General features: G+C 38.6%; 1 protein-coding gene across 3 annotated transcripts in view; it reads right to left on the reverse strand.

Moving 5' to 3' along the window:
• HS1BP3 (HCLS1 binding protein 3) overlaps positions 1–14,025 on the reverse strand; it is a 102,507-nt gene that overhangs the window by 45,705 nt on the left and 42,777 nt on the right. For 2 of the 3 annotated variants that reach the window (XM_026675550.2, XM_087947314.1), the window contains exon 7: positions 9,062–11,679. The exons of the other annotated variant lie outside the window; for it this stretch is intronic. In XM_026675550.2, the coding sequence (XP_026531335.2) occupies positions 11,433–11,679 (247 nt within the window). In that variant the 3' untranslated portion in view covers positions 9,062–11,432. Of the gene's footprint in view, positions 1–9,061; positions 11,680–14,025 lie in introns of those variants that run through there. 3 annotated transcript variants of the gene reach the window in all.

Genomic DNA, 14,025 nt, shown 5'->3' on the forward strand with positions numbered 1-14,025 from the left:
TATATAAACTTTCATTCAGACTGGTGTAGTTGAGTTGCAGAAGGCTGGGCGACTGCTGGGTGGCCTCAAAAGAGATAGAGAAAAGTCTATAGAGTTACGCTCTGGATTTTTGCAGTCTCGCTCCGGTAACCATAGCATCGTCTTTATTCCCAAAGTAGATAGCAGAAGTCAAATAAATTAAGTCAATTGAACAAATAGTAAAAATCACAGGTAGGCTGTAGCTCTATTCTTTTTTAGCCTAATTTTATAAGTCCTTTGCAAATAATGAAATCAGAATCCTTCCAAGAAAGCTCTCTTCTTCTTCCAGTAGCCTTTGAAGAAAATCAGAGTGGAAAATGCATATGAGAAAAGAAGGTGCCAGAAATGACAATAGCGGATTACTCTTTTTTAAAAAAAAAATTCTGACCCATTATGGACAGGCATCAAGTTAAAATGTGATCCTTAAAATAAAAACAAAATATTGTCCATCTGTGCCTTAAACAAAGACCTGCAAATAACAACAATCACCCAGGACTGAAGGTGGTAGAAGAAACTTGCCCTAATGCAAACTTAATGCTTGATTGTGAACCCACAAATCCAAGCTTTTCCTCTGGGCACATCAGTAAAGCTTACATATAGAAAAGCTCTGGGAAAAGCAATTTTGGTTTAAGCCACTGTCGCATCCTGCTCACCTGAAACAATATATTCATTGTATGAGATCCATGTTCATAAATAAGCGAACCAAAGAAGCTAAGACTGCAAAGTGTGTTGGAAACATGTTAGCAAGCGTTTGGGAAGATGGGGATTTTTAAAACCAAAATTGTTCAGAGGATGATAGTTTCCTTTGCCACAGTGACCAAGAAGCATCTATTCCCCCATTCTTATCACTGCTAATAACTAATAGCTTGTGGAGAAAATGTTTCATCATTATGAATTTGTGTTGCAGACTATAATATCCAATGAACTCTATTTGTAGGGGCACTGCATCCAGAATTCTTTGTATTCCGTGCAATGGACTTTAAGTCTTCATATTCTTAAGATTTTTGCCTTTAGTCTTAACTGTGATGTATATTTGTTTAGTATCAGGAAGGAAACATGTAACTTCCACACTTTTTAAAGGTTTTGGCACACCAGGCCACAATTCATTTCGATGTATTGCATCAGGGATTAGAACAGATGCATCCGTGGGAGGGAGATAGTTTCTTCATTCTGTAGGTCTGGGGTGGGCAACTATGGCTCCTTCACAATTTATGGACTTCAATTCCCAGAATTCCTGAGCCAGCTAGAGAGCTGAAGTCCAAGGTTCTAAAGGGGCTGTAGTTGCCCACCCCTGTTATAGGTCATTCAATGCTATCATTTTTGTAGAGAAAGATGATGGGCAAATGAATGACTTTAAGACAGGTTTTATCCACACACTGTGGATGCCAAGGCACTCCAACATCTCTTGTTAGTATCTAAAGAATGATAATTCTAAAATAAGTGGTCAGCATCTCACAAGACTGCCAGACCTTTCAGGATTTTATTTCTGATGTCTCACAAGTCTTCAGTAGTTTAGCACAAATCTGTGGATATTTGGGGGAGGAGGGTGAGATGGTCAAAATCTTACATCTGGCAATTTCAGGAAAATTTAGTAATTCTTCTTATAATATAGTCTCCTCATTCTCAGCTTGATAGTTGGTTCCCATGGGATTTTTTCTCTCTCTTTGTTGTTATCCCAGGTGGAGTAAGATAAAATAAGAGTTAGAATGGAACATATAGAGTATGAATGGAATAAGAGTTAGAATATGAACTTATTCTATATATGAACATATATGGATAAAGAGCGCATGTTTCTATGTGTTTTTCAAGGGTCAATAGTTTTGGTGGGAAGTATGTATTGTGTGCATAAATGTGTGCAAATGGGCATATGTGAAATATCAATGATGTTTCCATGAATCCAAATATTGTAGTGGATAAAAGTGAACCAAGCAAATTATTGTTTATTCAACAAGTCAATGCAGAAACCATGCCTCAACATGTGTGATTACAGCTTGTGTTAATGTGTGGAAGTGGATGGGAAAGTGTGCATATCTGCATATAAGAATATGTGCATATCTGCACATAAGAATCCCTCACCATCTTAATTTGTTCACGTGGCCTCTTGAACTGAAATATAGGTTGATATAGGTTGCAAAAAATTGCTTGTACCGCCATATCTCCATGAAAATGCATAAAGTAATTAATGTTGACATCATGCTTAAGTTAGATTGATGAAATAGATACTACACATGTCAGTGGTGACATGCCCTTTAATAGCCTTCAGATATGACATAGGCATGCCCTTTAATAGCCTTCAGATGATGTGGAACTATGAAAAATACTCTACATTACTCGACATGGATATTTTAAAACAATGACATTGAGTTTGACAACCCTGCTTTAAGATGTCCACGAGGTTCAGAAGCAGTGCTAAAGTCAAGTATTATGAAATGCATGGGACAAAAAAACCCCAGGAAACAAATCATGCATTTAACTGCTTCAGAAAACCCTGACAGGTCTCAACCTCAGGGATTCAGTTACTGGAATGGTTCTGTAGCCTCATGTTAATCTCGTGTTTACTTTGTAAGGGAACAGATACAATTTTGGATGCCATGTTTATTTTTGCATTTTCTCAAACATTTACTTACAGTACGGTTTTGGAATGAGTAACCCAAGATGAGACACCGAGAAAACATATGTGCTGTGGAAAAAAATTGCACTGAAAAATTCGCCAATGTGACTTTTCTCATATAGGCAAGCAGCGATGCCCCTTCTCTGTCTCTTCTAAGTATTTGTTTAATAGTGCCATCCTCTGACAGGGGTCTCCAACCTTGGCAACTTTAAGACTTGTGCACTTCAACTCCCAGAGTTCCTTAGCCAGCTTTGCTGTAGCTTTGCTGGCTGAGGAACTCTGGGAGTTGAAGTCCACAAGACTTAAAGTTGCCAAGGTTGGAGACCCCTGCTCTAGCACAACTCAATAATACCACCTAATATCTGCATGGGGCACTGAGTCTTCTATCCAACAATTAGGATCATCAAAAAAGTTTATTTCAACTCATGAAACGAAGAACACCCTGGATATTTGATAAACTGATAACTTTTAAAGAACAAATTACAACCAGAATGCATTAATAACATCATTGCTCTGTTCTAGAACCTATCAGAAGACATTTGGGCATATTTCCCCCCTTAGATTAGCAGAAAAGTCTCTGCTAATGAGAGTGGAGGCTTCCCTTCTATTGAAAAAGAATAGTTTTCATCAAAAACAACAAAGGAAAAAGATTTTCACCTGGTTTTTCCCCTCCCCTCCAAATAACAGAACTCCATACTAAGTGCATTGGTACAATCCTACCTTGTCTAATTTGGCCTATACAGCATCCCATCAGTTTAAAATTTATCTACAATAAAAAAGAAAACAATGCCTGGGTTCTAAACCAATTTCTTCAAACTATTCTGTACAAGGCCGGTGTCTCTGATGGAAGTTGCAAGCGGGAGGCAAAATCAGCACATAGGAATCTATTATCAGGAATGAATGCCAGGTGTTAGCATATACAAAGCAGGTGAAATCAGGAGATTCAGACACAAATCAGGGAAGCAAAGTAAGGTCAACATCCAGGAATCCATAGCTCAAAAATCAACTATAAGAAGCTGAAGTAATGGAGACTGAGTTTAACTTGTTAATTCTTGGCACTTGATTTTTTTACAAGACATGCAGAGAGTTAAGACATCTCCTGCAGCTACACCTACTCTGGTTCCAGCTTGTTCTGATTTGAATTAACTGTTTTCACTTGGCTGATTTACTTGACTGAAAACTTTCCATCTTTGGCTTTCTATCTTTATCCGCATCTTTGTTCTTATGTTGGACTTTGGGGCATCCAACTTTTTTTCCTCTCCTTTGGGTCAGATATAAGCTGATTGAACTCCTCCTCTGCAGTTTCCAGACCAGACAGCAATTTATCCTGAATTTTATCATTCAAAGTTGTCAGAGTGAATGTTTGAAACCAGCACAAGAGGGCCTCAAAAGTATCCTCCAGATGTTTTTGTTTTTTAATTCAACTTTCATGATCTCCAGTTGCCGTGGCCTGTGTCCAGGGATCTGGAGACTTGTGGTTCAAAATGTCCAGAGGGCATCAGAATGCTCATTCTTCTTAGTACAGCCAAGAAGTTATTATTGTTAGGAATCATCCTTCTGGAGAGTTTTGACATATCTGCTGACTTCAGAAATGGGATTTGCTACAGTCCCATAGTCATTTTTTAAAATGGCATGTGCTAAACTTTTGAGCATATAAAATGAGACCCTCAGCAAAGGTGATCAAATAAAAGCTTAGCTCTTGCAGGTTTTTTGAACATTTTCTGTGTAGGCATAAATCGCAGAGAAAAATGAGTAATGCCTCTGCCTACCCTACACCCTCCCCCACCCCAATATTATAGTTCCATAAAATTATGACTAACAAAGGAATAAATAGCACATCTGCTGGGATCATCAAAACCAGAGACAAGAACTTTATAATTGCATTCTTAAGTGCCCATTGAACACATCAGGGTTTATTTCTGGGCAAATATGCTCATTATTAAGCATAGGCGATGCGATTTTCCATGCAGGTAAAAGAGTTATGACAATAAACAGTATGATTAGATTTTATAATGCTTCTTTGTTCTTCCTATATTTTTCAAGAGCTGTAAGTCACTGTTATTCCCCACTCTTTTAGTTTTTAAGTTTGCAGTTTTCACATAGAATAATCATCATTTTCTTATTTCTCTTACAGCTTTTACAGTATCAATAGAACATAATTTCTGATGGCCCAGAAAATGAGCCTGTAAAAAAAAAAATATTAAAACAACTTTGGGTAGAAAAAAAAAAAAAAAAAAAAAAGGGGGTGAGGAAAAACCCAAAAAAAAAACCCCCCCAAAACTTCCCAAAAAAAAAAAAAAAAAAACCCCAAAAAAATAAAATTTGTTTAAAAAAAAAAAAAAAAAAAAACCCCACCCAAAAAAGGGAAAAAAAAAAAAAACACCTATTAAAACTCACTCCTAAAAAAAATTTATTTATTTGATTAGCCAATTGTTTACAAGATAATAAGTATAAGTGTATACATAGTTGTGAATACATGAAATGGGTACATATAAGAAAAATAAAGAAGAATAAGAGAAACAATAGGACAGGGACGGTAGGCACGTTGGTGCGCTTATGCACGCCCCTACAGACCTCTTAGGAAAGGGGTGAGGTCAATAGTAGACAGTCTAAGGTTAAAGTTTTTGGGGTTTGGGAAGAAACTACAGAGTCGGGTAGAGTATTCCAGACATTGACCACTCTATTGCTGAAGTCGTATTTCCTGCAATCAAGTTTGGTGCGGTTTACTTTGAGTTTGTATCTATTGTGTGCTCTTGTGTTGTTATGGTTGAAGCTGAAGTATTCATTGACAGGTAGGACATTGCAATGTATGATTTTATATACCATGCTTAAGTCAGACCGAAGACGGCGTAATTCAAGGTTTTCAAGTTCTAGAATTTCAAGTCTGGTGGCATAAGGTATTCTACAACGAGTAGAGGAGTGGAGAACTCTTCTTGTGAAATATTTCTGGACTTTCTCAATTGTGCTAATATCAGATACGTAATGTGGGGTTCCAGACTGATGAACTGTATTCGAGTATTGGTCTAGCAAATGTTTTGTATGCTCTGGTTAGTAGTGTGATATTACCAGAGAAAAAGCTACGTAGGATTAGGTTAACAACTCTTAATGCCTTTTTGGCTATGTAGTTGCAGTGGGCTCTAGCACTTAGATCATTAGAGGTGAGTATTCCAAGGTCCTTTACAGAGCTTGAGGTCATCAACAAGATCTTGACTATTCAGCTTGTATTTTATTTTCTGATTTTTTTGCCAATATGTAAGACAGAGCATTTATTTGTTGAGATTTGAAGTTGCCATTTGTTTGACCATTCTGATACATAGTCAAGATCTTTTTTGTAGGGTAGCAGTATTGTCTGTGGTATTGAACAGCTTTACATCATCAGCGAAAAAACGCAAATTGCTCTTAATATGATCACAGAGGTCATTTATGTAGAGTATGAAGAGAGTTGGTCCTAGAACACTGCCTAACCACTATTGACAGGTACAGAATTTGATAGGGCGCTCCCAATTTTGACCATTTGTTGTCTGTTTGCCAGGAATGCTTCTATCCAGTTATTCAGTTGTCCAGAGATACCATAGGATTTTATTTTTAGGAGTAGTTTGTCGTGTACCACTGAATCAAAGGCTTTACAGAAGTCTATGTAGATTGCGTCAATTGCTTTGCCGTGGTCGAGTTGTGTCGTCCATATGTTTTTGCAGTGTAAGAGTTGCAGATTACAGGATAGTTTTTCTGAAACCAAATTGTTTATTGGAGAGTAGGTTGTTTGTCTCTAAGTGGAGGATGATGGATTGGTTAATAATTGATTCCATGACTTTACAGGTGACGCAGCATAAGGAGATTGGTCTGTAATTTTCAACTAGGCTTGGGTCTCCCTTTTTGAAGATGGGGATGACTGTGGCTTGTGACCATAGGTTAGGCAAGGAGCTGGTCCTAAAGATTTTTCAAAGATTATGCTTAGAGGTTTGGCTATGGCAGTGGATAGCTTTTTAAGTAGGCACATATTCCATCCGATCCAATAGATAGAGATGGTTTTAGATTGCGTAGTGCTTTTTCAACATTGTCTTCTGTAAAATCGATATGTATTAGATCATTGTTGTTATCTGTGGTACGGCTAGGAAATATTGGGCATGATCCATTGCTGTTTACAAATACTGAGCCGAAGAATGTGTTAAAGATGTTGGCTTTAATGGTGTCGTCGTTGCAGTCTTTACCATCAGGTCCTATCAAGGGTGGGATAGACCTTGGGTCTTTTAGTTTGTTGTTTACAAATTGTAAAACACGGGTGGAATTGGTGCTTAGAAGGTTTTCCTCTTGTTTAATGTGATAATTGATGCATTCGGTCTTTATCTGGTGGCATAAATTTTTGTATCGGCTTTTGAAATTGGCAGCGTGACCAGATTTGTTTTTCCGCCAGAGTGATCTCTTTTTGGATTGAAGTTTCCTTATTGTTATGGGTAATCTGCTTTTTGTTTTGTTTTGGGAGTTGTTGTTGGTACATATAGTTTGATGACTCTTTTGACTTCAAGTAAAAATATGTTGTAATGGTCTTCAACAGTATTGCATCCAGTGAATAGAGATTGCCAATCAAGGGATGAGAGATGGAATTGTCTATAAGATCATAGTTGCCTTTTTGAAGTTACAATTGGGGATTACATCATTGTGGTGATTTTTGTGTGGGCGTATGTTGAGACAAAAGTCAATCATATTGTGGTCACTGCTGGAAAAGGGTTCTTTAGTTTGTATTCAAAAGTAAATTATTAGAAAGCAGCTTTGCAGTAGTAATAATCAAGAAGCGGGCAGCGGGCGGATTTGGAAGCATCTCATGAATAGAAACCCACTCGATACTTTTCCAGCAGGAACAAATTCAAGGTCCTAAACATTTATGCTTTTTGCTTGGACAGGAATGGGCAAGCCATGACCATCCAGATATTGTGGGGCACAATACTCTATCACTGTTATTCATGCTGGCTTGGACAGCAGACTTAAGCTATTATTTGCTGTCCAGAATGATATAGCTGAGCAAACCAAGAAGGGTTGCCACTAATTTTGCTTTATTTCTGAGTACCATTTATGGCTTAATTCCACAGCTGCTTAAATCGTAAATCATTAGTGTCAGTGAGCCATTGGGGCTCTTTTGGATGCCAATAGATATAACTTTAGGAAGCTGTATTCTACTCTCAGCTCAGCAGTGGTTGTCTTGGGAAATAGTTTGCTGGCCTTAATCCCCTAGCTGCAATATTAAAGATTTATTTTATAATCCTGTTAGCCAAAGGACCTAAAATAGAGAATTCAGGCATGAAAAACTAAGCAGTGTTTGATCTTAAAAGGTGTTTTCCCTTATTCAGTGTGATTAAAATTCCTTGTAGGAAAACTGCTCTTAGTGAACATTCATTTGCTCAAGAAAGTCCTGCTGAATTCAAAGGTCCTCATTTTCTGGTTCTAATAGTCTCAGTTCTAGTTGCTTCACCATTGTGGTGATATATAGAGTAACGAACTTTGTGATATATAGAGTAACGAACCACAATGCCTACTATTATCTTCTCCCCAACTACTTTTCTGTATTTCACTTCCTTTGAAGTTTAAAATTGCTGTAACAACTAGCTGTTTCCAGAATTGTTCCTCCCATTTTATTTTAGTTGACTGCCCAAATAAACAAGAGTGCTATTTAATAGCCACCTGACTTTTAGGCATAGTTAACTGAATGTCATGAATGAAGTTAGTTTTTTTTTAACCTTGTATGAATTAAGATCTTAAATCAGGGAAGCACAGGTTGATGTGGGCATGTTGTGTTTTATGGAGTTAGACGCCTCTTGCTTTGTAAGTCTTACAACAAAGTCCTTTTTTATCTTTATGGGGCAAAGGGGACAACCAGCAAACAATGCTACAGGTAGTCCTTGACGTATGGCCACAATTAAGTCCCAGATTTTCATTGCTAAGCAAGACAATTAAGTTGAGTTGTGCAACCTTTTGGCCACAGTTATTAAGCAAATTGCTTAAGTTAAGTGAATCACTTCAGTTGCAGAGGTGGGTATTCAGCAGGTTCTGACCAGTTCTGGAGAACCAGTAGCGGAAATTTTGAGTTGTTTGGAGAACCGGCAAACACCACCTCTGACTGGAGAGTTTACAGTATCCTTCCCTTGCCATGCCCACCAAGCCACACCCACAGAACTGGTAGGTTCTGATCCTGGGATACTATAACCATCCTAAATACGTGCCACTTGTCAAGTGCCTGAATATTGATCAGGTGACTATGGGGCTGCTACAATAGAGCATTCCCATAGTCACATGATCAAAAATTCATGTCAGTGTGAAAACTGGTCAGGAGTCACTTTTTTCATTGTAATTTGGAACAGTCATTAAACAAATGGTTGTAAGTCAAGGACAATGCAAAATCTTACACAGCTCTTTTTAAAATAAAAGAATTCTTTCTTCCAGTTTAGTTCAATAACTTTTATTGTGCATTTATTCCATCTCATCTCTCAAAGGTAAAATATAGCACAGAAATATACTTTATTATGTAAAATACATTTCCAATGAAATATTTAGGGCAAAATACCATACGTTGTATCCCGAAAGTAAATAATTATTTTAAAATTAAAAGCCTTCAGTAGAAACTACAAGGAAATATAGAAAAAATTAAAAACAATTGTATGGTGATCGTCAAGTCACCAAAGTAAACTAGAGACAAATCTGTGGAATTCTATTTGGCATTTTGATATAATGACATAAAACATATGAATCAGATATCCTGTTGAAAAACATAATTTTGAAGATTCTCCAGGATATCAAGTGTTTTGCAAGATTATCACAGGCAGATCAAATCCAACTATACTGTCACATTCTACAATGCTTGTGCAACCAACCATTTCTAGTTTTGATTCTGTATTTCTATTGGATCATTCATCTGTGATTTGGTCTGATTTTGACTCTTCCCATCTGACAGGAGAACAGGCAATAGCATAGGGCCAGAGAAACAGGTAAGCCTCATTTTTGGCACAGCCAAACCCACCAGACCTCTCTCAGCTCTCTCTCTCTTATCTATAGCCACTTGTCTTCTTTATCATCTTGCAGGTTGCTTCCCCAACTGACCATAACTCAGCTGCGGTCAAGATGTTTCTCAGCATTAACCCAGTTATATTCAGAAAAACTACATCAACATATTCATGGTACCCCTTGTCTAGTACTGTACTGCATGTAATATAACATTTCTAAATTAGGAATTGTTTTAAGGATACCATTCTGTTTAGAATAGATTTGATGTTATACAGCCCTCTTAGAATCAATGTCAAAAATACTTGAAAAATGATGAATGTAGACCTTTGAGAAGAGTTGGTTACAGTTGGCATGGAAGAAAGGGATGTTTAAAATAGAAAAAGGAATGAAGAAGAGAAGGAAAATGGGTTGGGGCCACACTTTTACTGCGCATTTCTCTCCTCTTCGATTAATTGCCCCTTACAACAAGGACTTTCAACAGGAGAGAATTGTCCATTCTGATTGCAGATGAGGAAAGATAACAAATGGTACCCATCCTGTACAACTAACTTCTCTGTTATTTTATTGCACCACCTTATATTTTGTTCCAGTCATGTTTGTTATTTACTCCTCAAGGGAAACGTTTAATACTGTATTAGTAGTGCTTAATCATTTTTTTATTTAAAATAAAGCATTATGTAATTATAAATGGAACATTATGCATTAAACATGTACATATTTTAAAGTGCTTTAATTGCTTTTTTGCATTCACTCAGTTCTAGATTCAGAAAGCAAGCCAGACAGTTTAACGAGTCATCAAATATTTGGTATTATGGCTTAATTCACTTTGTCGGGACTGGGTCACCTGAGTGAAAAACACAGGATGTTCATATAACAAGAGTATGCTGTCAAATAATTAATTAGCTCTTATCCAATTCAACTATCATATATAATTCAACTATCAAAACTGAGGTGTTGCTGTTCATTTTCCTAATCCTGCCAGAAGCATCGGGGGGCTTGGCACCTAACAAACTATATTTTTCTTCCCACCGAACAATAATGCAAGATGCGAGTCTTTAACATCAAAAAGAAGCACCCTTCTTAATGTTGATGATGAGACTATCCCCAAATTACAAAGATATTAAAAATAGCCATCATTCACATCATTATTCTGGAATCTTTTGCAGACGCTTTCCCTGCCATGTTCTGTAGACATTTCAAGCTGACTCCAGCGTACCACAAAAACCTACCATCTGATCAGAAAATTGAGAGACAAATAAGGCTATTTGTTCAGAAAGCACTTAGGCAGTCTCCCAAGGATCTAGACTCAATGCATTATAACCCTTAAAGGAGAAATATGACTCTGAAAAATGCTTTTATGCATGTTTCTTGCACTTCAGTGATATTTTTCCAAGAAGTTTTGAAAACCATTTGGAAATAAACAACTTCTATTCAACAACAACGTCAACCTAGTGTCAATATTTAATCCAACCATGTTAGTTCCTTTTATTAATTTTGACCTCCGATACTTTTCAAGCCAAATAATCCATTTGGCACAAAGGTTAGCAACATTCTTTTTATCGGCTCTGTTCCTTTAACATTTTTTAAAACAAGGCATTGTTAATTAAAACATCGTGGCTCTGTGTCAAAAACTTCATTAACTTTTTGCAGAATTCTAACCCCAATATCAAGTTCCATTGTTTAAAAAACAATGGAACTAAAGGACCAATCAAAAGGGCAACCAAGGACACGGGTCCAAGGTATGCTAGACATCCAGGACCCAAGTGGCAGGTGGAAATTCTTCCTGTTGGAAAGTCCACGCGCAGAAAATGCTTCAGAAAAGGCTCGGCTCTGCACCGCTGATGGATTCGTTTTCCTTAATGTATTTGAGAATGTCCATCTCATCCATGCTTTGGATCTTCTCTTCCGCTGGCTGTCCTGTTCGGGTTGGAAAAGATGAGAATTTTTTCTCAGGTATCACCGGCTTCCTAGGTATTGCTGGCTTAGAGGCCACGTTGGGTTTGGGTTTAAGCTTGGGCTTAGAGCTCACCTGCAACATTTTTTCAAAATCATCTTCCACTCTGAAAGAAAAAAACAAAGAAAATGCCTTTTTAAATTTTATTTGAGCATGTCCAACATGACACAGGTGGTCCTCAACTTACAACAGTTCATTTAGCGGCCATTCAAAGTTACAAAGGCACGGAACAAAAGGACTTATGACCATTTTTCACACTTAAGACTGTTGTAGAATCCCCAGGGTCATGTGATTTACATTCAGTTGCTTGACATCTGATTCGCATTTATGACCGTTGTAGTGATTCCCTTTGGCAACCTTCTCACAAGCAAAGTCAATGGGGAAGCTGAATTCACTTAACAACCAGGTTACTAGCTTACCGTGTTTCTCCAACAATACGGCCTCCCCCAATAGGAAGTCCCAGCATGTTTTATAGGCATGAAATGAAATTGAGCCCCTCCCCCCAAATTAAGGCCTATATTAAACATACGAAATGGGGGGGAATGATGGGGGGGCTTGCCGTTAGGAAGTACTTTTGTTGCATACCTGGATATGGTGCTGCCTGCGTTGACTTCGGCGTTGGTGGGGCATTTCGTATCGGGAGACCTTCCGCCACTGTTGCTTTCCCTTCTCCCTATGCTGCAGGGAGGAGCCCTGGCTGGCCATGCGTGGCTGCGCCAAACGCCGCAGTGTTGCTCTAAAAGCCGCGGCAGCATGGGAGAAAGGAAAGCAATGGTGGCAGAAGGTCTCCTGATACGAAGTGCCCCACCAACGCCGAGGTCAACATCCAAGCCGTCGCTGCCTGCCCACCCGAGGATGCAAGGGGGGGGGATTAAGTCACCCCTAAAAAGACGGCCTAGCCGTTTTTTCAGGGGTCAAAAAAAAATAAGGCCCGGCCTTATTTTGTGAGAAACACGGTAACAACTGCAGTGATTCCCTTAACAATTGTGACAAATGAAGTTGTAAAATGGTGCAAAGCTCACTTAACCAATTTCTCCCTTAACAACAAAAATGTTGAGCTCCATTGTGGTCATAAGCTGAGGACTACTTGTTAGTATATGCCTGTTTTTCTCTTCCCATTACAAGCATGGCGAAGGGCCACATTCGCTTTGTACGTGGGAGTTTCAAATGCAAACTGGTCACTTAAATCTTCAGGTGGTAATCCAGCACAGGTCATCCTCGACTTAAAACGTAACAGTTCATTTAGTGACCGTTTGAAGTTACCACAGTACTGGAAAAAGTGATTTATTACTGTGGTTTCACACTTACGACCATTGCAGCATCCCCATGCTGACATGATCCAAATGCAGACACTTGCAACTGACTCATATTTATGACCATTGCGGTGTCCCGGCGGTCGTGTGATCCCCTTTTGCGACCTTCTGACAAGCAAAGTCAATGGGGAAGCCAGATTCGCTTAACAACCGAACTACTAAAATATCAACTGCAGTGATTCACTGAACAACTGTGGCAAGGAAGGTCATAAAACAGGGCAAAAGCCGCTTAAACCAAGTCTCACTTAGCAACAGACATTTGGGGCTAACTGTGGTCGTAAGTCAAGGATTACCTGTATGCTCTTAGGATACCAGTGAAGTGGAAAAAGAGTTTCTCCAATATTCCTGATTAGAGCTGCCAGGAATCGTTTTAATAAAGGGAGCATAAAGGTTGGGTTACTTTTCCAAGACCAGCCCAAACATCATGGGAAGGATGTTCAATAGCCATCTCCCAGTCACACCTACCTCACAAGCCCAAGAATCCCTGTACCTTTCATGTGACCAGATGAGCTTAATATCAGGCAATTTCCTGGGCATCTGAATCCTGACAACTGTCTAAATCAGGGCTGGGCAAAGTTTTGGTGGCCGTGAGCTATCTATCTTTTGAAAGGGAGAGACCTGCACTCAGATCAGCTGTGCTGCAAAGTGAAAACACATCTCAGTTGCCCCTAAATGAGTCTTTTCCCCCAAAATAGTTTTATTACCCACCATCTTTTTTTAAAAAAAATGATATTCAGCTTATTTCAAAACTTACTGTACACTGAAGCACAGGTCTCCAACCTCAACTGCTTTAAGACTTGTGGGCTTCAATCTCCAAGCATGGCTGGCTGAGGAATTCTGGGAGTTGAAGTCCACAAGTCTTAAAATGGCCGAGGCTGGAGACCCCTGCATTAGAGGCTTTTCATTCAGTATATTCCATCTCCAAGTGGCAGAAAACCATGCTGATGGCTTTTTAGGGGGCATAAAAAAGGGAGTCCTGAGGCTGAATGTGACCCTGGCTATCAGACTGACCATCCTGTTCTAAATAGAGGAAAATGTTTCTGTTTTTCATCCTAAGATGAGGTTGATTTTTCCCATCCTGAAGGATATTCAGCCAAGCAGAATATTTTCATGACCATATCCAGGCGCTTTACTATTTT

This window comes from Notechis scutatus, chromosome 1 (assembly GCF_049901735.1).
Source record: "Notechis scutatus isolate UNSWTSFEM ecotype Mainland chromosome 1, rNotScu1.2, whole genome shotgun sequence".
Classification (NCBI taxonomy): Eukaryota; Metazoa; Chordata; class Lepidosauria; order Squamata; family Elapidae; genus Notechis; species Notechis scutatus.